Below are 23,256 nucleotides of genomic sequence, written 5' to 3'. Positions count from 1 at the left end.
AATTGATTCAGTTCATCCACTTCTGCCCACATTGAATTAGACCTTTTCTAGCTTTCTTAACTGAAATCCTTTTTAACTGGAGAGACCAGGGATTAAGAATGGGATCTACTACAAAGAAAGCAAATACTGCAGTAGTAAATTACGTATGCTTGAATTACACAGTGCTGTCACTGCTGATGTCTCGAAACATTGTTGGAAAAGAAGTTACATCTAGGTGACATTTTCAAATTTTTTAGAAGCCAAAATGATCGAGTACCTAAAATCTTTCAGCCTTTCCTATCAGTACAGTTGGGGGAATCTGGACAAATCAAATATTATTGTCATCCTTCTCTGGATATGCTTTATCCCTTAAATTTTGAGAGATGCAGAAACTTAAGTGCAACAGCTGTATTAGATCTTTTGCCTTTGTTTCTGCACAGAAACAAGTTTATGGGACCCTGGAGGTGCTACCTGTAGAGATAAACTTGCCCATGTAGACACTGGGCTTTTCTTTGTCAGTGTCCATCCCTGTAAGACAAACAAACAAAAAGCCCCCTGTTACTCTGTCTTTTAAATTTTAAAGTTCTAATTTTTTTAAAAGGGATTCTGTTGAATTGGATGTTACTCAGCAAGAAATAATGAAAAGGGGTGGGTGGGTATTTTGAGATCAAGCATCTAATGCTTGTGTGCCAAGGATGACAGCTTGGCCATCTTTGGCCGCATATTCAGAGTCCTGCTTGGCTAGTTATTTGTACCTTATCCAAAAAATTAGAAGATCTAAATAGTAGATAAATCATAAACACCTGGAATATTCATTCTAGTTGCATATGTGATAAAGTATAGGAGACTTGGAATATATAATTATAAAACAGTTGCAAAGAAACTAGCTTTTTTCATGCTGAGTTACATACAATAGCAAATTATTTTAGTACTTCCTTTAAGAAACTTGGGAATAAAACGTGGAATTTGTATCCCCATACCAGATTTGCTTTTAACTTTTTGGGTGATTTGTTGAGGTGTGGTAGTTCTTTTCTTTAAAAATAATAAATGAGCCTTCAAGAAGTCACTGTAGACTTCCCTTCTTATGTCAAAGTTCCCATTTGTTTTTGTTTGACCTCAGAAATATTGAAGTGGTAAGACTAGTGAAGAATTACTAGATAATTTGGAACATAAACCACTGAGGACTCCTGTTTCTGCTTTACTGGGGTTTGTAGCAAACTCCAATGGATTGGATGCGGACTAAAGGTAATTGCACTAAATCTTGTTGAAATTGATGATAATGTTGAATATTCATTTATCTCAATGGCAATTAACTGCAGCTGCTGCATAATCTTCATCCAATCCAAAGTATGGTTCAGAATGTATCGGTTGAATATGCAGTTGTTAAGCTCTTGACTGATGACTTAGCTAAATAGTTAAGCATGAGATGTGATGATGTTGGTTGCTTACCACTGGTTAATTACATTTTGACTTTAACGTACTAATAAGTTACCTGCGTTTAGTAACTTGTAGCATCTAACAGCTTCTTCTCTTCCTTCCTTTTTGTCATCCTGCAGTGTTCTGTGCCAAGGTCTTTGTGGCTAGGCTGCTCCAACCTGGTAGAGAGCATGTGCGCACTGAGATGCCTGCAGAGCATGCCCAGTGTCAGATGTCTCCAGGTGCCTTTCTTCTTTCTTGTTGTAAATGTGTTATGCGTATGCTGTGGTCACTGTTAAAATCTCTCTGGATTCAATTTAAATTGTTTAGTCTCATGAATGTTTTCTGTATGATCCTCCATCAGTTCACATGGGAGTATGATACCAGTCATTCTAATTTGAAATAGACAAGCATTTTGTTTGTTTTTTTCACCTTCAGTTTAAGTTGTCATGTAAATGAGGGCTGCATGTTGCTTGTTTTTGAGTTTCTGCACTGATGATATTAGAAAATGGATGCCTGAGTGGGGGGTGCGGCTATCAAATAAATAAGAAAGTTATAAATCAACTTAATTCTGTTCTCAGAAGTCTGATTGCTCAGTGTTCACCCCATATACTTATGAGAAGATTTTTATAGTGTTTAGGAAAAAGAGATAGTTAAATAAATAGCTTTTTTTTTTTTTGGTTGCCAGTGTTAAATTGTGACAGAATGTTATTGTAAAGTCCTGTTGATCGGCCTAGTTTGGATGGATAGCGAAGATTTACAGAAGTTTAGCTCATTTTCCCCCTAACAATGGTAACTTTAACTTTGTATAAGTAGAATGTGGCAGCAACTGTAGTTCTTAATTTCTGATGAAATTTTTTTGACAAAATAGGTGTGGCAGGTTCTGTATTCTTGGTGTAGATATTTTGCAGTATAATTAGTTTGGCAGATATCTAGGAATAGTTCTCACACACTTACAGGAAAATCACCACATTGATTGCATTTTTTCCATAGTGTGAGAAAGGCCAACCACTGAATTAAACTATGTGCAAAGCAGCTTGTAAACCTGACCATGGTTAAGTGGCTGCAGCATGTGGTCATATATAAGAATTCGATATAGTACTATAGCATCCCCCTCACTTCCAGGATAGCAAAGTTTATTTTCAAATATTTTGCATTGACTCTCATCCACAAGTTCTCTGAAACACAAAGCAGTGGTTTCAGAGAACTGTGGAATGTGGTATGTATAATTCTTTGTGTCAACAGCAGTGCTTGATCTGACAAGGTCATTGGTGATGTTGTATTGGTAGGATGGTAACCACATTTTATATCCCCCTGTGTAATTAAAGAGCTGATAAAATAAGATATTGTTATGGTGTCACACAATAAGCAGTAAGAGTGGTAATGATCTATCTCTTTCTTTTTAACATATTTGCACTCAGATCGTTGACATTTCTACTGAAAACAGGAACAGCCAACAAATGCTGTTCTGTCTGTTTTTTTTTCCTTCTGTAGTGTTATGCACATTTCCACTATGACCTTGTAGAATCATTTCTTAGGGTTTCATGCTTGAAAGACTGCATGTTATTTGCCCTCCCTGCATGTTGGAAGTGAGAAAACTTTTAAAGCATGCTGTCTGGCTTCTGACACTTCATTACAGTCATTGATATGATCTGTAAATACAATGTGTTTCCTTATATAGTGTTTGTGCTTCAGATTAATATCTCTCTTTGCAGTAAACTTTATAGAAATGTTAAAACAGTCACAATATATAAAAATAATCTCATTCTGATGCTTTCTTGCTATAGAGTGTGTCAATGGAGTTGATGAAATTATGTTTTACTGAAAGGTCCAGCTTCCCTACAGGCTTATATTTATGTTGCATAAAGGGATATGGGATAACAATATGAGATGCAAGGGATAATTGTAATAACTCCAGTATTTCTTGAAACACAAAATTATTTCATATTATATACCATAAATATTAAAGCTGAATAATTGCTTGTTTTTGGTACTAAATGTCGGTACGGGATTCAGGAACTGATGGCAGACAAAAAACCAAAACAGTGTTTTTATTCAAGCGGGTTTTTGTTGATTGACTGGCTGCTGATAAAAGTGACTTTTAATGCTATATTTTTTTCAGTTAGTGTGCTTTTAAAGTACTTTTTATTCACTTGTGTTTTAATATCATAACTTCATATTTATTTATACCTTTTTAAAAAATCCTTATGAAATTTTTTGAGCCCTGACTTGGGGAGAAAAGTGGGATGCAAATGAAAAAATAAATGGCCTTTTGTTGTGTTACACAGAATGTTTTTCAGTGTCCAGAATGGAAACATACCATATTTTCTAATAATTACAAAGCAAATGGCAAGCTTTAAGGATGACTTTTAGGGTTCCTCACCCCATAAAGTAACTGCTTTTCTTTCATCCCAATGGCCACATCTTCTCCTCATGTATGTTTTTTTTAAGTGCATATGTGTTTTCATAACCAGGTTTTGAACTTCACAGAATGTTACACTGACTACAGTATTATGGAATACCAAGCAGTTGTGGAAAGTAGTGTGTATAAGAACACAAACGGTTGTTTCATAAGAGTCTTGCCATTTGAATAAATCCAGTTATGTTTGCTACATGAAAAAGCATGCATCTGTCCTTGATATGTGCATAGGTAGGTTAATCAGTAGGATTGCAATGTTTGCGTCCTAAACTATGAAGCATATCATGGCCGACACTATAAAACTTGTATTGTAAAAATATGAAATTTTAGGGAGAATAAATGTGAGACTGTATTAATGAAAAACAGCCTTCCATTTTTACACTCCCCTGCCAAAGATTTTCTCATTGTCTTCATTACCCTTGCACCTAAATTGTAGCTTTGATCAGCATTTTTTATCTCTGTGTTGCAAGAATGATCTTTGTATATAAAACCTGTGAACAAATGTAGTTTCCCCATGCAGAGAGGGGAACTTCCTAACTGTGGGCTGGCCTGTTCCTTTTCCCCATAGGATGGAGCAAATAAGACCTTTGAGGGTGACCAGGAAATGAAATGACTCCAAATGATTCAAGCAGACCATGCTCAAGAATGTCTCTCCAAATTGTGTGACTGGACAAAAGAATGCTAGATAATATCTAGTGCTGAGAAGAAATAAGACTTCTATTATTTGATTTATTATTTAATACATTTCTTAGCTGCCTTTCAAGGCTGCAATTTTCCCTTGGCTCTTTACAGTATGAAACATACAAGTCAATATCAATATAAAAAAATTCCTGAATGTATGGTTCATTTTAAAACAAATCTAATGAGTGTGGTCTATAAAATGAAGTTTAACAAACTAATGCCATTTGGGATCATTACACCTAGTCTTTTCCATACACATGTGTGAGTATGTGTCTCATGTTGCTTGTCAACCTATGGCAACCCCATGAATTTCATATTGTTTTGTTAGGCAAAGAATAATCAGATGTTCCTTTGCCAGTTCTTTCCTTTGAAATATAGATAACTGCACCTAGTATTTATTGGTGGTTTCTCATCCAGGTATTAACCAGAGCTGGTCTTGCATATCTTTCAACATCAGTCAGGATCTGGTGCCTTTTGGGGTAATTAACCCTCCACACACATACTGAATACTTAATTAACTTTTAATATTAATGAAAAAGAGCTTGGAGCCACAATTGACAATCCAGTGAAAATGTTAGCTTTGTATTTTGTAGCAATGAAAAAGACAAATACATTATTAACAATCTCTTTAAAGGACAAAAAAAGTATTTTTCCCACTTATATACCTATAAATCCTTATTTAGAACATCAGATACAATTAATTTTGCTGCCATCTCAAAAAACATAACATCAGAAAACTTTTTAAGCTTGTAAAATGCATCATATGTTTTATGATAAAGAAAAGCTTAAGTAACTGATGTGTTGTTTTGAAAATATTATAAATGCTTTTATATTCGAGTGGTGGAAGTAGAGGGAGGGAACTGTTACTGCAAACAGTCAGGATCATCCACAAGAATTGATGATTTACAGCAGATTGAACAATAAAACAAAGTGTGTCACTGTTTGGATGTTGTAGTTCATGCTGGCATGGAAAAGATTTCATGAAAACATGGAAGGATAACAATCTAGAGAAAAATTAATCAAAAGGCAAATATCTCCCCCCCCCATTTCTTGCTCTCCCTTCCCATTTTCTCTTTCATTCCTTTGTTGCTGAATACGTAGTGCAAGGGCAGGCAGTTGCAATAGCAGTATATTATATTTCTTTGACATAGCATAAATGCAGCGGCTCTTGCTGTATTACTGTCCTTTATCATCATAGTTTAATGTTGAAAAAGGGGAGGCAAACTCGGCTGGTATAATGGTTTACCCTGCTTCATGTACATCTTCAATAAGGAAACTGCCAACTCTGGTTTTCATTGACTGGGAAAATTGCAAACGTGTTTGACACTGAGGTTTAGTTGTGCTCATTTCATAAGCTTCCATCCATGTGGCCTGGCTGCAGTGCCATTTTTCCTCACACTGACAGTCAGCAGATGGCCAGAGCTTAAATCTCTGCTTTCTACAGAACTTAATCTCTGCTTTCTGCAGGGAACCTGAGTTGGGAAAGGCATGCTAGAAGCTCTAGACTGAGAGTTGCTTCTGTTTTGGAGCATACAATCATGGGCTGGAGGAACTGGCATGCATTCGTTTATGACAACTTTATATTGCACACATTCATGTGGTGTCATGAATTTTTAGGCAGCTAATAGCAGAGATAGTTTGTATCTCTCTGGTTTATGACTTAGAATGGTGATGTTGCTCTGGTATATGTGTGTCTGTCTATATACTATTCTGCCTTGCCTTCAGTGAACTCAAAAGCATGAGTCCCCTCCTTCCCATTAGATCCTCATAGCAACTTTGTGATGGCTTGGGCTGAGGGTGACTGGTTCATGGTCACCCAGTGAGTCTTATGGCTCAGTCTACCCTAGAATCTGAAACTCATAAGTCCCTATCTACACTTCTTAATGACAGTGTGACATGGTCTCTGTATGGGACATGGGTACCCAATCATTTTTCTTTGGAGTTGGTGGCTGTAGTAATCAAAATGTATCAAGGTCCGTGATCATTAGATTGTTATCTGGAATTTTGGAGGGAAATATTTATGTATTTAAAAATCTATATCTTCTTACACCCACGAGTGTGAGTTCTGGATGGTGGACAAAAACAGAATAATAAAACTCAAACATAATGAAGCTCAGTAAAATTAAGCCTTAACATTGAGAGGGATGAGGCTCATAATCCAGTGGAAAACTAGACAAACATTAGGTTGTAAGCAAATTAAAATTAGAATTCTTCACTCTGGGTAAAAATGTTAAGAATGGTGAAGAAAGGACTTTGCAGAGTCAAGAAGGTGCTACAAGAAGAGGCTTCTCTTTCCTCCCTTTATAATATTGCTGTCTTACTAAAGGCATTTGCAAAGGGCTTCATCCTGTGAGCTTAACCAGACCTGGGCAGGTTGATATGGGAGGAGGCATTCCTCACGGCATTTGGGTCCTAAGCTGTTATAAATCTAAGCATCCTCTAATCCTGTCTCCAGTTCTGTCACTGATCCTGTCATCAAACCATTAATCCAGAAGCAGACAACTGTGAGAGCTGACATTCTGTCCCTGGGGTCCTTTTGGGGCAGATCATGGGCTCTGCCAAAAATGCAATTTCCATAAAAATCAACCACACAAGAAAAAACCCTGGAAGTGGTCAGAGCTACTGTTCTGCTTCTGAATAGTTAATATTTTATTATGTGTAACAGTGCAAGGGTGCCCTGTGATCTATTTAAAAGGTGAACCACCACCCTTGCAGTCTTCCATCTTTTTCCTGGAAGCTTTCAGAAGAAGAAGTGTTTTGTTTTGTTTTTGCTTTTCTTCCTCAGGAAAAGGATGGCCAGGGGTTAGGGAGCAGTGTTGGATTTGTAGAAATTAATCCCGACATTCAATTTTGTTTGCCAGTTTCACATTAACTCCCAACCTCTGAACCTTTAAATGAAAGGCAGCTTTGAAAAGACGTGTAGAGTCTGTTCTTATTGTATTGGTCGTGATTTGGATTTGATGCTATTTCTGATAGGGTGCTCTGTATGTGGTGCATGTGTGTTGCAATGAATAGAGCTGTTCTCTTGGAAGCACATGTTTCATTCAATACCACCATTTTGTCATATAGTTTTACATATACAATTTTTACATTTATGCAGGAAGTGTGGTTGGAAAATCACAGATAAGTTTCATTAATGTTGATTCCATTCAGTTGTTATCTTGATTATCTAATGCATCTGTCAGACTTTGGGTAAAGCATTGTCAGTTGCATTGGGGCAGCTACTCCCTCCAATTTTTCTGGCCCCAGTAGGGTTACTCTGCAGTTGAAAGGGATTCTTTCTCCCTCTTTAAAATGGCATGCGTACAGACCAGACTGATAGCATCTTAATACTTTCTTCTCTGTGCCTCACACAAATGGGTTATTCTTCGCAGAGCACCATTCAAAACTGAGAAGACACAACCAGAGTCTGGAACTGATGTGTTACAAATTATTTGTCATCCATAAATATTACAATATTGTAAGTCATGAGTTAACTCATTAAATGATGATGCTAGCAAGCTGAGCTGTGATTCATATTTACCTTAGTTTTGTTTGGAATAATTTGGTTGGTGGCATTGGCCATAATTCATAATTATAACTGAATTTTTAACATTTAAAACCAACGTGTTAGTAATGTGTCATTAACCATAGATGCAGTTAATAATTTTTTAATTTTTCACCAGAATGGTCAGTGTTAACACACTAGTTTTCAGATTAATGTCAATGTCTTAGCATTGACATTAAGGTTTCCCTGCTCTGCTCCCTAAATGTCAGATTCATTCAGCAGAAGGATGTCAGTGGAGGGCATAGGAATCAGGTGAACTAGAAGGCTAACTGTAAGCCAGTACTGTATCTGCATTTAACTCCATAGTGATTTGTGTTTTGATAGGTTAATGTGGAAGGATGTGTCTCTTCCTGCACTAGCTGGTCATGATACTTACAGTGGGAAAAAGAGAGCTTTAATCCTAGATAATGGAAATACGGCAAAATTGCAAAATCTGTAACTGGTGATGAAAACATTGAAATGCAAAGTAATCTCCACAATAGAGAACCTGTATCTTTCCATAGTTTTCCTCTTCTTTTCTTTTCCTACCAGCCTTGTCTTATTGAAGTGTATCCGCTTGCTCTGCTGTTGCATTTCAAGTTTAGACTGTAAACTGTGTGGGTAGGAACTGTGCTAGTCTTGTGTATTGCTTAGCACCTTGGTGCTAAGTTAGTGTTTTAAAATAGTAAAGTGTGCCTAACAGTCAATCATGATGGGAATAACATCTAAAGTAAAGAGTTGCTTTTATTTTTGGCTTGAAAATGTAAGCTGAGTGGAGCTAAGAGGTGAGGAGTGAGAACCTGCTATTCTACCTTGCAGTTTACTTGGTGCCCCACTGACCTACATTTGCCATAGTAATTGTGCAACAAAACTAGGTCACTTCTGTTTCAGTTCTTACTTCATTGTCCCACTTGGATTGTGTAAGCTCTGCTGCATTTATGTTAGTGTTATTTGGGTTTTGGTATTGTTATGTATATAACCTCCAGGGATGTTTTCTATCCAGATGTTTGCTCTTATTGGAAAGCAGAATACATTCTTCTGCAGGTCCTAAGGTACCAGGAAATATACAAGCATAATATTAAATCTTCGTTGACTCTTAAGACTACACTGAACCTTGGTGGGTGTATTACTGGAGATAACCATGTTTTCTAATGTCCCCTCCACAAGCTAGTGGCAAAAAAGAGATCCCTCCCAGAATAAAGTCATGTTTTAGGTTCCACACATATTATTGTACTATATGTATCTACCCTGCTCATCTTTCCTAACTTAGTGCCATCCAGAATTTTGAGACGTTTGTGTCCATAAACTTCAACTTCAGGCTAAAAAGTATGGCTCACTGGGAATTTCATCTCCCCTTTCTCCAGTCTTAAATGCAATACTATTTCTATCAAAACTGACAATGGTCAGGATGTTTGAATTGTAATCCAAAACAACTTCAATGTATCGTGTTAGAGAAAGGCTGCAATATAGGTAAATCAGCCCTTGGAAAAGGTACTTCTTTGAACTTGTAGAATCTCCCATCCAGCATGTCCAAAAAGGTAACTTTTCCGGGTTCTGATAGAAATAGTATTGGACTTCAGACTGGAGAAAGATGAGATGAAATTCCCAGTGAGCCATGAGGATTACTACCCTTTAGCCTGAAGATAAAATGGAAAAAAAGAAATACCAGTAAAAATGATTCCCTGAATCCTTCAAAGGGGATATTGTTATTCAGATATAATACAATATTTAGTGACACTGTAGTTGAAAACATAGTTTATTGTGTGATTTTAAGAAGTTTTGGAGTCTTGTTCTCATCTACCTTTCTTAAGTACACAGATGCTTTCTATTTTTGTGATAGTTTGCAAGATATGTTGTATACAGAAAGCTTGAGCACCCATCTCTCCTATCTGCCTTAGAAATCTGATGTACTAACTAACAATAGCACTCACTATGTGCAGTTGCCCTGTGCTTTAGAGACTAGTTGAATGTTGATATTTATAAAACATTTTAACTGAACCTGCTCATATAGATAAAGTTGTTGTTGTATCTGCTTTGGAGAGTTTTGTTGCCTTAAAGAGTGAGTCAGTTTAATTCCCATGAGGCCTTGCCCCTCTCAGTTTCTAGAAAAGACATAGGAAAGTCACTACAGAGTGAGAAAGGTCTCTTTCATGCTCCACTGTTATAGTGCTTTTTATTTCACTGTAGCTGCCATGGCCCTATCCTATGAAATCCTAAGATTTGTAGTTTGTGGAGGAGCCTTTATATTTCTCAGCCAAAGAGCTCCAGTGTCTCACCAAACAACAAATTCTAGTATTATGTAGGATGAATCTGTAGCAGTTAAAGTAGAATCATAGTACTATAGCTATGTGGAGTGAAAGAGGCCTAAAACATGCAGCGTAAAGAGTTTCTGTGTTCTTCTTCCACTTAATAATTACACAGACATAACTAAAATGGTTCAGCATTTACATCGCCTGTTTTTACAGCAAGGGATTTGAATTTGAAAGGCCCGTGATACCTGATGGTTTTTTAAATTATTGTTTAAAGAAAATGAGGCTCATTTTGAAAAAAGAGATCCCTGACTTCTTGAAGTTGTCAATCTTTAAATCATAGTATTGGTATCCTTTTTGATTTCACCATAATTACATTGTAAACTAGAAAATGCTTCGCTAGAAATGGAGGGGTTGTATCGTTGATTAATTTCTTGCAAAATTGGATTGCCATTTTGGCATTTAGGGCTTGGCTTTGGTGACAGTACAGATGATTGAATTGGGAGTGTCCACTTCCTAAAGCCATTTCAGTCTTTTTAGTCCAAAGATTTGTTCTCCTTTACATCTCGCTATGGACCTTCTTCACACACACCCCAAGTCTACACTTTATTCCATGAAGTTTTATAGGTAGCCAGTAAATGAATATGTAACATGCAGATGCAGAACTTGTTACTGCTGAATAAATATTGCACAAAAAAAAGAATCCTTGTTTAGAATTAGTTAGATTTATTTCAAGTTAAATTAATTTAAAGTTATTAGTTTGCTAAGTATTAAAATATGGTTAAAATAGTCACTTGGCAAATAGGTTGGCAAGCAAAATAATTTTATGAAAAAGCCAGGGTAAATCCCTATGCATCACTTTGTATTGCTGTACAAATGATCTTGGAAAATGTTCTATCAGAACAGTATTCTTTCTTTTATTAGTAAGAGCCAGCAATTTTGTGCTTATCTGACAGGATGTGTACCTGGCTCCAGTGCAGATTTGTGACAAAGCTGGAGGAATCCCACCCATTTCTTTGATTTGAATCAGAATTGTCAAGAAATCTACCACAGCAGCTGTAATGGTAGATAGTCAAAGGTGATTGTTGAGAAGTTTTTCAGTATTGTGTTAAAATTGCACTTTGTTAATATAAAGCACATGAACATTATTTTGCTAGTATTTGGATGTTGCCTTTTGAAAACAGAAGGTATTTGTATTGGATTGAGCTGTTTGAAAGTCGGCCGTGGGCAGTAATTGTAAATAGCAGTTAAATGGAAGTACTTTACTTAGAAAAGTGTCACACCGACAAATTTCTGATTCCTAGGTGGCAGGTGAGATAAAAACAGCTTAATGTTACTAATTAAATCTGTTTATTCTGGAGCTTTATCTGCACTGTCTTGATGAGATTTGTCAAATTTTAAGATCAGGGTGCATGTCAGTGATGAACAGATGGAGATCAAACAATGGGTGACCAAAGCACACCCAAGATTACCTAATCTTTAGCAAAGTTTTTAATGTTTGAATTCAGAAGTAATGTAGTACAAGAAAAAAATCAAATAAGCCCAAGTTATTTAGTATGTGTATGTAGGTGGAGCATAGATCCTGGTTCTTAATACAATTTTTAAATATTCTTATACGCCCACCCCCAAATATTTATTGGTCCACCTTCCTGTACAACCTTCTGTTAGTAATTAGTGTCCTAAAAGAGTCAAAAGTACAGTGGGTCTGCATTATCCATGCCAGATCTGTTCCAGACCCCTCCTCCCCGCAGGTACCAAAATCTGTGGGTGCTCAAATCCCATTGTTCTTAATGGTGGCGTGGCCATGTGGCCAGGCCATCATTGGGGACAATGGATCAAACGTCCCTCCCCTTTCCTTACCTTCTCTCTTCCTTTCTCTTTGCCCCAGCTTGACTTAGAGGGCGGAGTCTGCTGCACAGGGCTTGTGTTTCAGAGCCCCATCCTAGCACCCAGGAGGGAGCCTCTGGGCTCCAAAACTCGAGCCCTGGTCCTGGCTCCCTCCAGCCAACGGGACTCTGAATCAAGCCCCGAATCAAGCCCCAGAGTCCTGTTGGCTGGAAGGAACCAGCACCAGGGCTAGGGCTTGAGTTTCGGAGTCCAGAGGGTCCCTCCTGGGTGCTAGGCCTGGGAATGGGGCTCTGAAACACAAGCCGCGGGCCTGGGCCTGGCTGACTGGGCGGCAGACTCCAGCGCCATAGTTAAGCTGGGACAAAGAGAAAGGAAGGAAGAAGGTAAGGAAGGGGAAGGAGGGGGAGGGGCAAATGACTTTTGTCCCCAATGGCAGCGCTTGCCATCTGCAGATGCTCAAATCTGTGAATGGCAAGTCCGCAGATAAGGAGGGCCCAGTGTAAATTTTGCAGTGCTTGTCTGCTTGGAGCTCAAATAGGGAAGATTACCACCTTTCCTGTTTGGTAAGCAGACATTACCAAGTATAATGTTGAGTATCTGTTATCTGAAATGCTTGGAACCAGAACTATTTCAATTTATTTTCAGATTCTGGAATATTTGCATACACATACTGAGATATTTGGGAGATGGGACCCAAGTCTAAACGTGAAATTGATTTATGCTTCATATGCACCATATACACATGGTCTGGTAATGTTATACGTAAATTTGTGTATGAAACAGAGTTTGTGCACACTGAACCATTGGAAAACAAAGGTATCACTGTCTCAGCCACCCATGAAAAAGGTTTTTGATTTTGGAGCATTGTGGATTTTCGGATAGTGGATATTCAACCTGTAGTCACTCTGGAGGCCTCTGTTCTGTTGAGGAAAACTAAAAGGAAAAGGAATCTGTGCCAGCACCCAGTACATTGGTGGAGAATGACAAATAGAAGACAATAATGAAAAAAGGAAGAATGAGAGAAGTCTTCTACAAGATAAGGGAAATCAAAGAAAGTTCAAATAGTGGCCAGGATGCTGTATGATAAGAACAGGAACATACTACAAAATCAAGAAGAAATAAAAAGATACTGTATGAAATACACAGAAGAGCTATATAAAAGAGATGAAAAAATCATTGACAAATGGAATGAAGAATCATACGAAGTTGAACCCCAAGTTCTGGAAAGTGAAGTAAAAGCGACCCTCCAAGCAATTGGGAAGAATAAATCACCAGGAACCGATGATATTCCAGTTGAACTACTACAATTCACACATACAGAATCAACTCGTGTTACCTAAAATATGGCATCAGATGTGGAAAATAACACACTGGCCAAGAAGCTGGACCCCATCCCTCCAAAAAGAGACACAGAAGCCTGTAGCAGCTATAGGACCAATGCAAGCAAAATTATGCTTAAAATTCTGCAACACAGACTTCAGTCAGACATGGAGAGAGAAATCCCAGAGGTGTAAGTGGTGTTCAGGAAAAATAAAGGCACCCGGGACCACATTGCAAACACAGTGGCTAATGATGCATCAAGAAATTCCAAAAGAAAATCAACATGTGCTTTATAGACTATAGCAAAGCCTTTGACTGCTTAAATCACGATAAGCTATGGATCACTCTCAGAGACACAGGAGCCCCACTGCATTTGATAGTTCTGATGAGAAATCTATACTCAGGACAAGAGGCCACTGTCTGAATAAGAATATGGAGAGACAGAATGATACTTAATTGGCTACGAAGGACCTACATTACATTAAATTTAGACAACAAGGACATTGAAATAAGACATTTCCATGTCTTTGGATCAAACATTGAACAGAACAGAGACTACAGTGAAGAGATAAGAAGATTAGGAACTAGAAGGATAGCCATGAAAGAACTAGACAAGATCTTAAAGCGCAAAGATGTACAATTAAACACTTAAGTTAGAATCATCCAAGTCATGTATTCCCCATCACTGCGTACAGATGTAAGAGCTGGACAGTGAAGAAAGTGGAGAAAAAGAAAACCAGTTCATTTGAGATGTGGTGCTGAAGAAGAGTGCTGAGGATACCATGGACAGCCACAAAGACAAACAAATAGGTCCTAGAATATATCAAGCCTGAAATAACCCTGGAAGCCAAGATGATCAAATTGAGGCTATCGTGCCTTGGCCACATCATGAGAAGAATGCTTCATTAGAAAAGGCAATAATGCTAGGAAAATTGAGAGTAGTAGAAAGAGAGGAGGACCACATCCCAGATGACTAGACTCAACCAAGGAGATCATAGGCATGCATTTGTAGAACCTAAGCAGATCAGTGGAGGACAAGGGGTCTTGGAGATGTCTAATCCGTCAGGTCACCATGAGTGGAGGTCAGCACAAGGGAAGTTAACAACAACCATATTGGGCTTCATTTTTCTCCTGTTAGGCAGAAGTTGAAAGAACTCAATGTCTTTGAGAGGAAGGTGCTGCGTGTACAATGCGCCCACGCTATGCATGGGCTTGCCGTACATGGATTTGAACTTATGCATATGGCGAGCCCAGTAGGACAAAATGTCATGTGCGTGGGAGCGTGATACCATAGAAACCAATGGGATTTGAGTGTATGCGTTTTCCCATATGTGGGGGGAGGAGCACTCTGAAACGGATCCCCTGTGTATAGGAAGGGCCTACTGTATATCTGCTGAATGTTGTGCACTGCAGCAGCATTTGACTGAAATCTTGTGGTCTAGGAATATGGAGTTTGGAGACAAAGAAAGATGGTGGGAAAAATAGAAGGAAAAGACAAAAAACCCCTAGTGGATGGAGGTACGTAGGCAGGTAATCAGGGCATAGGTAACTGCCACCTCTGAATAATTTACCTGCAGAACTGGCATTTATATACTTTAAGATTCAGCAGTTAGCAGCATGTGTTTGACATACCTGTTGATAATATCATAAATGCAAGCAGTTCTTCAATATCCTAAGGCAATGCCTTCATCTACATGAGTAGTAAAATTTTCATTTATAATCTATTGTTAGTGAGACTGTTCTTTCCTGCACACTGCAGATGTCTTGTGTTCAATGTTTTTCTTTCTTTCTTATGCCCCTTACATGATACTATTTCATTCTACCATGTACAGTTTCCCAAAAGCCATTCTTGCACATCCCCTAACGAATGCAAGAAGTTTCAAGCAAAGGGATATCTTCTCTCTCTCTCTGCCTCACCTCTCCCCCTCTCCCCCCCTTCCCCTCCCCTCCAAATACATGTGAAGTGCCTTCTGCTTGTCTAGTGAGAACTGAGGATTAAAACCATAGTTCTCCAGCAGCTGAAAATAACTTTTTTGTTATTTGCATATCAATCATGCATTGCTAGAATTGTGCTGTAGAACTAAAAGGGAATGGTTATTTGCATGGCATTTTGCTAATAAGGATTTGTTTACACTCGTACAGCTCCAGAATTTTAACCCCCCCTCTTTTGATTTATCAAAGAATGCAGGATTTTTTTTTCCAGCCATAATGGGCCATGCTTTAATTACTTAGGTTTGTTCACTGTTCATTGTTGTTGTTGTTGTTGTTTTTGAAGGGATTGCAAATTCCCATCAGAGAGAACCCTACTGCAATTTACATACTCTGAACAAAGAAGAGTTTGGGTATTCTCTCCTCTCAGATCTCATCCATTTCTGTTTCGCCTTGCAAATTGGCAAACATTAAGGATTTATAGGTCCTGGGTGGCTGAACATATGAAGTCATAGTTCTCAAAGTTAAGGAATTTAAAAGAAACTACCTTTTCTATGTATTTGTGTACAAGCCTTTGTGTTCAATTAGAAAAGGCAGTATTCAGCTGTTCCTGTCTACTGGCAGCATGGATTTCCCTCTGTCCCCCAATCTGCCATGGAGAGTAGGAAGACCCTTCACAGCAGATTTGGGGTGGGAGGAGAGGCGAGTGTCAATTTATAAGTGGAAGTCCATTTTCTGTATGCTAGATGCTTCCCAGTTTTAGGTATTATTATGCCTAAATTATGCTTTAACCTGACTAAAAGGTTTTGTTCATTGTCTTGGGGATTTTATATGGAATATTCAATTTGGCTGGACTCATGCTTGAAAAACATTATTGTAAATGGTTTGTAAGTTATATCAAGATGTTCTGTGAGGGTTTGAGTTGTTTGTTTGTTTGTGATATTAGCTGCCATATGAATAGTAATGATGTTAAACCTGGTGGTGACAGTACCTATTCATAAGTGTTCACAAATGGTCACAGATTTATTTACTTTGTTATCGTGTTAAAAAAGAACACACATTTTGTGTGAGAAAAGAGTTTCAATAAACCTACATTTGGTATGGCTACATCTCTTTGCTTAAAACTGAATTAGTAGATGGTACATGGGTACTTCTTTTCCTTATTGTAGTAAAATTCTTATATCTGGGCAGTTTCCCTTCTAATAACAATTATATTCCTTTCAGGGAGAGGGCTGTGAATAAATAGATGCAACTGAGTTTGTAAACCATCAGAACTATTGAAAAATTCAAGATAGATAACTTTTATGGTATATGCTGGCTATTTGCCATAATAAATGAAATGAAATGGTAACTGATCCTTTTTTGGTCTTTTAAAGCTTAATCAATTTAGGCAACAATGGCTGCAAATAAAATACTGTTGAATATCTTAGTAGCACAAAACTTGGCGTCAAATTGCTTCATTAATAAGTATGTTATGTACTGTATCTATAAGTCTTCAGACTGAGAATACAGTAGAAATTTATAGTTGTTTTAGTTGCTCCCATCATAAAATAAATTCCATTTCTTTAACCTGATATGAGTGACTTGTTGAAACCTTCCCTGGTTGTCTCTAGTCTGTAACCATAGCATGTTGTAAGAATCTTGAAAATTTAAGTTTTTTTTTAAAAAAATCCATTTTATTGATAAAAAACCCAAACAGTTGGCAAACAAATTCTTTCATGGACAGCTATGTGTTCAGCCACCTCAGAAGCAGTGGCAAATCCTTTATTTCGTTAGAAGCAGAATCTTGCTAATTGTGGCACAAAGCAGTTCAAGCTCACAGATACTTTCAAAGTGAATGTTATTGATCATTGTTATAGTTAGCATCTCACACTAGATTATTGAAATTACAGCATTGAATATGAAGCCTTTTGCCCTGCAGAATCCCTGAAGCGCCTATGGTGTGTGGATACTGCATTTCTGCAAGCAACGGTTATTCATAAACAGTTGGTGATGTCTTCATCCAAAGCTCTCCGTATAATGTGAACACCAGGGATCGTGGGGTGATATGTTGACTGACAGGTCTAACTCTTGCAAGGAGATGGATTTTCCATACAATAACTCCACTCTGAACTTAGGACACTTTTTGCTACTTCAGTACAAGATGTGTGACTCACTTGCTAGGATGTTTCATTGACCTGTAGCTTTGCCTTCTGATTTGCCCCCGTCCTGAAATGGTCTGAACAAAGTGTTTTATACATACCACTCCAACCAGCATTTTCTATTGAAGAAATTTCACCACCTTCCCAAGAGGTTTGTCTGGATTCATAGAACCTGTGATGCTTGGTCTTGTAGCATGGGTTGACCAATGGATGACAGATCTTTGAGATCAGTGGACCAGTGAATCCAGGACCAGTAATCCTAGATCTTCAATTTCTCAGCTGAGAAACATAGTTAGATTAGGTTATATAAGCTCTTGTATTCTGGTTATTTCATTTGATTCAGAAGTCTGCAACTTCCAGTCCTATGGTGCACAAATTTGTTTTCCCAGTCCATCAGGGGGACGTACCTTGCTGCCAATTTTTCTGCCACAGTGGCAAAAATTCACTTATGAGGGGAGAGAAAACAAGACACTGAGGAGGTTTCCTTTGATGGCCTAGAACACTGAGGTGCTGTGTGGAAGAAGTAGCCCAAGTGGTGCTTATTCTCACATTCTGTGAGCATTCACATTCTGTGAACTGTGGGGAAAAAGTCAATGAATCTGCAGGTTTCCTTGTACCTGAAACATTTGTGGAGTGAGCGTCTTTTCTGATTTCTCTATCTCTGAAATCTCACAGTTTCCCTGCTTTTGCAGGAAGCTTCATAGAACTGCTGCTGAGGAATGCTACAATAATAGAAGCTGCAAAGACATTTGAAATGACAAATCAACAACATAATAAAAGTAATAATTTAATGAACACTTTTTAAAAGGGCCTACCTGAGCAGAACATGAGACAACAAAACTATTGCATGCCTCCTTCACTCCACTTTTCCACTGCTACTCCCTCCTCTCCCCATATTTGGTTCCATTCTCCTCTCCCTTTGGCCTTCTGTTTCTCTCTCTCTTTGTAAAGATGGGAGGACTTAGCCAGTGAGTATTCACCACCCCCCAAATCACTATTTAGTGTGCGTGCACATTTCCTTACTTTTTCTCAGGATTTTCTAAAGCATACTAAGGCCTCTCTCTTGTTTCTCAGTAGTCCTATATTAGTCGTACTTGGAACAACTTTTCAGCTTATATTGGTTGTCAAGATCGTACTGTAGTGAGAGAGTCAGCTGAAGTGAGCCAGCCAGAGCTAGTGCACAGTAGCTGTGCAGGACGAGGGGCATATGCTTAAACCCAGGGTGCTTCTGATCACATGCTCAGCCTATAAATGCAGTCTTGTCCCCCCATCCCACCCCAAGCTTTTTTAGTTAGTTTGTTTCAGGAGTTCACTTCTGTCAAGTGGAAATCTGAAAGCCTTGCTGATCTACTTCACTCAGATTTTAGTAGGATTCTGATATGTGTTCTGCTTGCCTCTGTCTTACATCAGTTCTCTCAGTTCCTAGACAGCTAGGTTCAGTCACATCATGTAGATTCCAGGTTATCCTCTCCCTACCTATTTAAGGTTAGTTAACCTTTGTGTCTCCCCCCCAATTAACATTGTGTCAGAGTACCATAAGTTTCTTTGGTCCATGTTTGGTGATCTGTTGAAATTTCGCTGGCTACTTTGTGCAGGTTCTAGTTCAGAAGAAAAGGTTGCATCATATTTCTTTGCTTCATTTTTCAGGTTTTGTACCTTGTTGTGTCCTCCAAGTGTCGCAGTATCCACATTTCAGAACAACAAATAAAGCAGCCACAACTGATCTGGATCCTTCCATATATTTTAGATTATAGTCTTCCATCAGCTTCAACCAGCATAGCCAGTTGTTAATGGTGATGGGAGTTGTAGTCAGAAACATCTGGAAGGCTTGAGTAAAGCCTCTGGATACACTCTTCAGTTAATAATAATAATAATAATAATAATAATAGTTCGTATTTGTATCTTCCCGCCTCTCCCAATGGATCGAGGCGGGATCACAACAGAGTTAAAAACACTTGTAATATTACAACATTAATTATAATTAAAACCACAGCTAAAAATATAAAACATCAATTTATACCTGCTTACTATTCATAAATACTCTCCAGAAGGACAAATTATCACCATCATCCATTTTTCATAGTCCCATGTTGTCCACCCTACATTTTTTTGTTCTTGGTGGCGCAGTGGTTAAATGCCTGTACTGCAGCCATTCACTTGAAACCACAAGGTTGCGAGTTCAAGACCAGCAAAAGGGCCCAAGCTCGACTCAGGCTTGCATCCTTCCGAGGTCGCTAAAATGAGTACCCAGACTGTTGGGGGCAAATTAGCTTACTTGCTGTTCACCGCTATGATCTTTGGAGTAGCGGTATATAAATAAAACAAATTATTATTATTATTATTATTATTATTAGCATCATTTATTCCTGTTGGTCCGAATTTGTATTAGAAGCTCATGTATTTCCAGCTGCTCTCTGGTGCTCTATGATTTAACCACCTGGAATTGATTAAACTGGGAACTTTCATTTGCTGACAAGCTCTTCCAACCTGTGCCTCTAGGGACATCTCAACCAAAAATCGTTTTGGCTCTCTTGGGATAATGTCTAGCCCAAGGGTACAGTAGAGAACAAGATAGACTCTTGGGTTGCAAGTGTCATGGTAGAAGTTATTGTTCCTCAATTATATGTCAGGTGGCTGAAAGGAGAAGCGGGTTGGAAAATGAAAGTAAAAACCTCTGGAAGTCTTGACTGATTAGTACATTTGTTCAGTTTTGTGACTGCTTGCATGTGTACACTAGCTATGGAAACTTGCAGAGCACCTCACTGAATGTGAGATGCTCTTTCCCATAATTAATACCCTCACCCTGAATGCCAGAAGGAGAGGTAGTATGCCTTTCTTTCTTCAGCACATTTTTTTTGGGGGGGGGGGGAGAGTGGATCAGGGAGGTGTCATTGCTTCTGAGAGGAACTTCACACCATTTATCATCTTAGCAATTCTTTGACTCTTCTTGACATTCCTAATTTAATATTTTTTAAAGTAAGGAGGGGAAATTAATATACCAAAGTCAACTGGTGCAAAGAAAAAGCGCCTGGTATGATGAAAACATGACATTATCGTAAGAGTTGTCTTTGTATGTCCTCCTTGAGTGAAAGGCATAGCATCGTATGCATTAGCATTCCACCTCTCTAAATTATTGATGAGTAGATGTGTCTAATCCTTTTGAGTTTATGGCCACCTTTGAAATTTTGTCAAGGTAACACCTTGACAAATGTACGAATGGGTAGTCTCAAAGTGTTTGAAGTCTAATCATTTTGTGATTGCATACCTTTCTACCACATATAAAAGAAATAGGACATTAAAATCATATAAGTGTTGTGGCTGATATTTCTGGGCCATATAATTCATCCCAATCACCTCACCCACCCAGATGATCTCAAGCATTCTACTGTTACTTTGCACCTGATTCAGATGGCTATCCCACCTAGATCCTTAATTCCTGACCATATAATTACCCCATACTGTTAATTCAGTGACATTTTATCATTTGACATTATGATTGTAGAAGTCAAAAACTGCATCCTATCTGAAATTGCTAACAACATACACTGTTCTTTCTTTAGTTACTGTGCTGACAGAGAGGGCTGTGTCAATTATTGCTGCTCTCATCAGTATGATGCAGCTATTAAAAGCACCAGTGAACCTCTACTGACCAAACATTGGCAAGGTACACCACCCCAAATCAATTGTCCTTCAGATTTGTTACTCATCTTTTTCTTGCCCCAAATTCTTCATTTAAACCTCAGTCCATACATTTCTTCAATTTGAATTTGAGGGCAGAGGAGAAAAGTCTCTACTCTGTAGTTCTCTTCCCCACTCACTTACTCACTTGTCTGCACTTACATATGGAAATTCTCCATTCCACTTATCCTTATGGGATAGGGAGTGTAATTGGGAAGACCTCAGCTATCATGGAAGGTGAACTTGGTCACTGTGGGAAGAAATAATACTTATAGCTTCTAGAACCCAGTCATGCCAACCTAAATGTATGAGCAGCCCAGCTCTGGAGGTTACTTTCCTCTATCATCACCTCTTGTGAGTTAGTACCAGGCAATTGGTACTTGAAAGGACTCACTACACACAGGTATCCAAAATTTTCATTCTGCCAAAGTGGCCACACAGCCATCCCAGCCCCACATGCAAATTCTTAGTGGGAGGAAAACTTGATGTCTGGAAAAGACTGTGAAGGATGCAGATATAAGGAGACCTATATGTCTGCTGGAGTGAGAAAGCAAGTGGCCCACACTCTGGAAAATGCCTGGGAGGGTAGAGGTCGCAAGAACTGAGGGAGCTTTCCCCACACATTTGCAAGACAGAAGCTTTAGCTCCACAAACCATTTCTTTACCTCTTCTCCTAGAGAGTCTTGAGTATAGCAGATTTATTGCTTTCAGACATCCACACTGACCACTACAAAGAAGTGAAAGATCTCTATCACCTTGCCTATCCCTTTGACAATTTAGGGCATGGGACATGATTTGTATCTTTCTGGATCCTATCACATTCTATCCCACTCTCACCACTGTATAAATACACTTTTTAATCTGAGGACAAACTCCCTCCGAACAAATCTTAGCAAGAAAAACCTGTGATAGGTTGGAAACTGCTTGAAGGCACACCACCACCACTACTACTACTGCTGCTGCTGCTGCTGCTGCTGCATCTACTACTGCATCTGAAGAATTGGGTGTATATCTACGAAAATGTATGATAAAATAAAAACTAGTTAGTCTTATTCCTAATTCCCTTTTTTTTCAAATGTCTTCCTTTCTTCCTCCTTTTTATGCTGCAGGAGACTAATATGGCTATGACTTTGAGCAGTATAGATTTCTCCTCTAACCCTCTAACCAGAGGTGAATTTTAAAAAATAGCCACCACCAGATTTTGCAAAATGCTAAACAGATTACAATTTTCCCCCTTAAAACAATAAAAATTAGGTAAAAGATTTGATTACAAATACAGTGGGCCCTTCTCTTATGCAGGGGATCCGTTCCGGATCCCCCCGTGTAAGGGGAAATCCACGTATGCTTGCGCCATTGGACACAGTGGGGTGTGTGCTCATGGCTCAGGGCAGTGCACACGCCATGGGTGTGTGCTCCATTGCTTTAATTGCAGTGTGTATAGTGTGCCTGCGTATGCCGCACTGTAGTAATAATAATAATAATAATAATAATAATAATAATAATAATAACAACAACAACATACCTTAAAATAATAAACAAATGAACAATGGCTGGTTTTCCAGCCCCACCGCAGCTTCCCGGTGCTCCCCGAGCATCTTGAAGCTGCCCACGTCTGATCAGTGAGGGTAGCTTCCAGGAGGCTTGGGGGAATGCAGCCCCAAACCGCCAGGAAGCCAGATTTATCGGGCTGTCTGTTTTGGCCCTATATGGTGTTCAGTTATAGTCTACGAACATGTTAACAGTTAACGGAGATGGATATGCAAAGGGATATTTGAAGGGCAAGCTCTCTTTTTAGGCCTCTCTAAGTGTCAGAAGGTCAGTGAATAAAGAATTTGGGGTGATAAGAATAAATTTGAACAAGTAAGAGGAACCAGGATATAAATTGAAGGGATCACAATTTTTAATAATTAAAATTAATTTGAAATGATTCAGAATTATTACTTTGTGTATATGTTCTTTCTAATTACACTTACATACCTGAATATTGTTTAAGTAGGGTCTTCCTCATTATTCATATAAACTGCAGTTTAAATCATTACAATTGAGTTTTTTAGGGAAGCCATTGAAATC

The 23,256-nt window shown here is 38.5% G+C and overlaps 1 protein-coding gene across 5 annotated transcripts in view; it reads left to right on the top strand.

The window, feature by feature from the left end:
- Positions 1-23,256, top strand: part of LOC149305267 (F-box/WD repeat-containing protein 11-like) — a 93,438-nt gene that overhangs the window by 31,319 nt on the left and 38,863 nt on the right. For 2 of the 5 annotated variants that reach the window (XM_089477647.1, XM_089477648.1), the window contains one exon: positions 1,536-1,637. The exons of the other annotated variants lie outside the window; for them this stretch is intronic. In XM_089477647.1, the coding sequence (XP_089333773.1) occupies positions 1,536-1,637 (102 nt within the window). The remainder of the gene's footprint in view (positions 1-1,535; positions 1,638-23,256) is intronic. 5 annotated transcript variants of the gene reach the window in all.

The sequence above is a fragment of the Sceloporus occidentalis genome, unplaced genomic scaffold (genome assembly GCF_023333645.1).
Source record: "Sceloporus occidentalis isolate IW3139 unplaced genomic scaffold, rSceOcc1.0.p SCAF_12, whole genome shotgun sequence".
NCBI classification, from domain to species: Eukaryota; Metazoa; Chordata; class Lepidosauria; order Squamata; family Phrynosomatidae; genus Sceloporus; species Sceloporus occidentalis.
The sequence above is the reverse complement of the archived record's forward strand: the minus strand, read 5'-3'. Positions and strand labels throughout refer to the sequence as shown.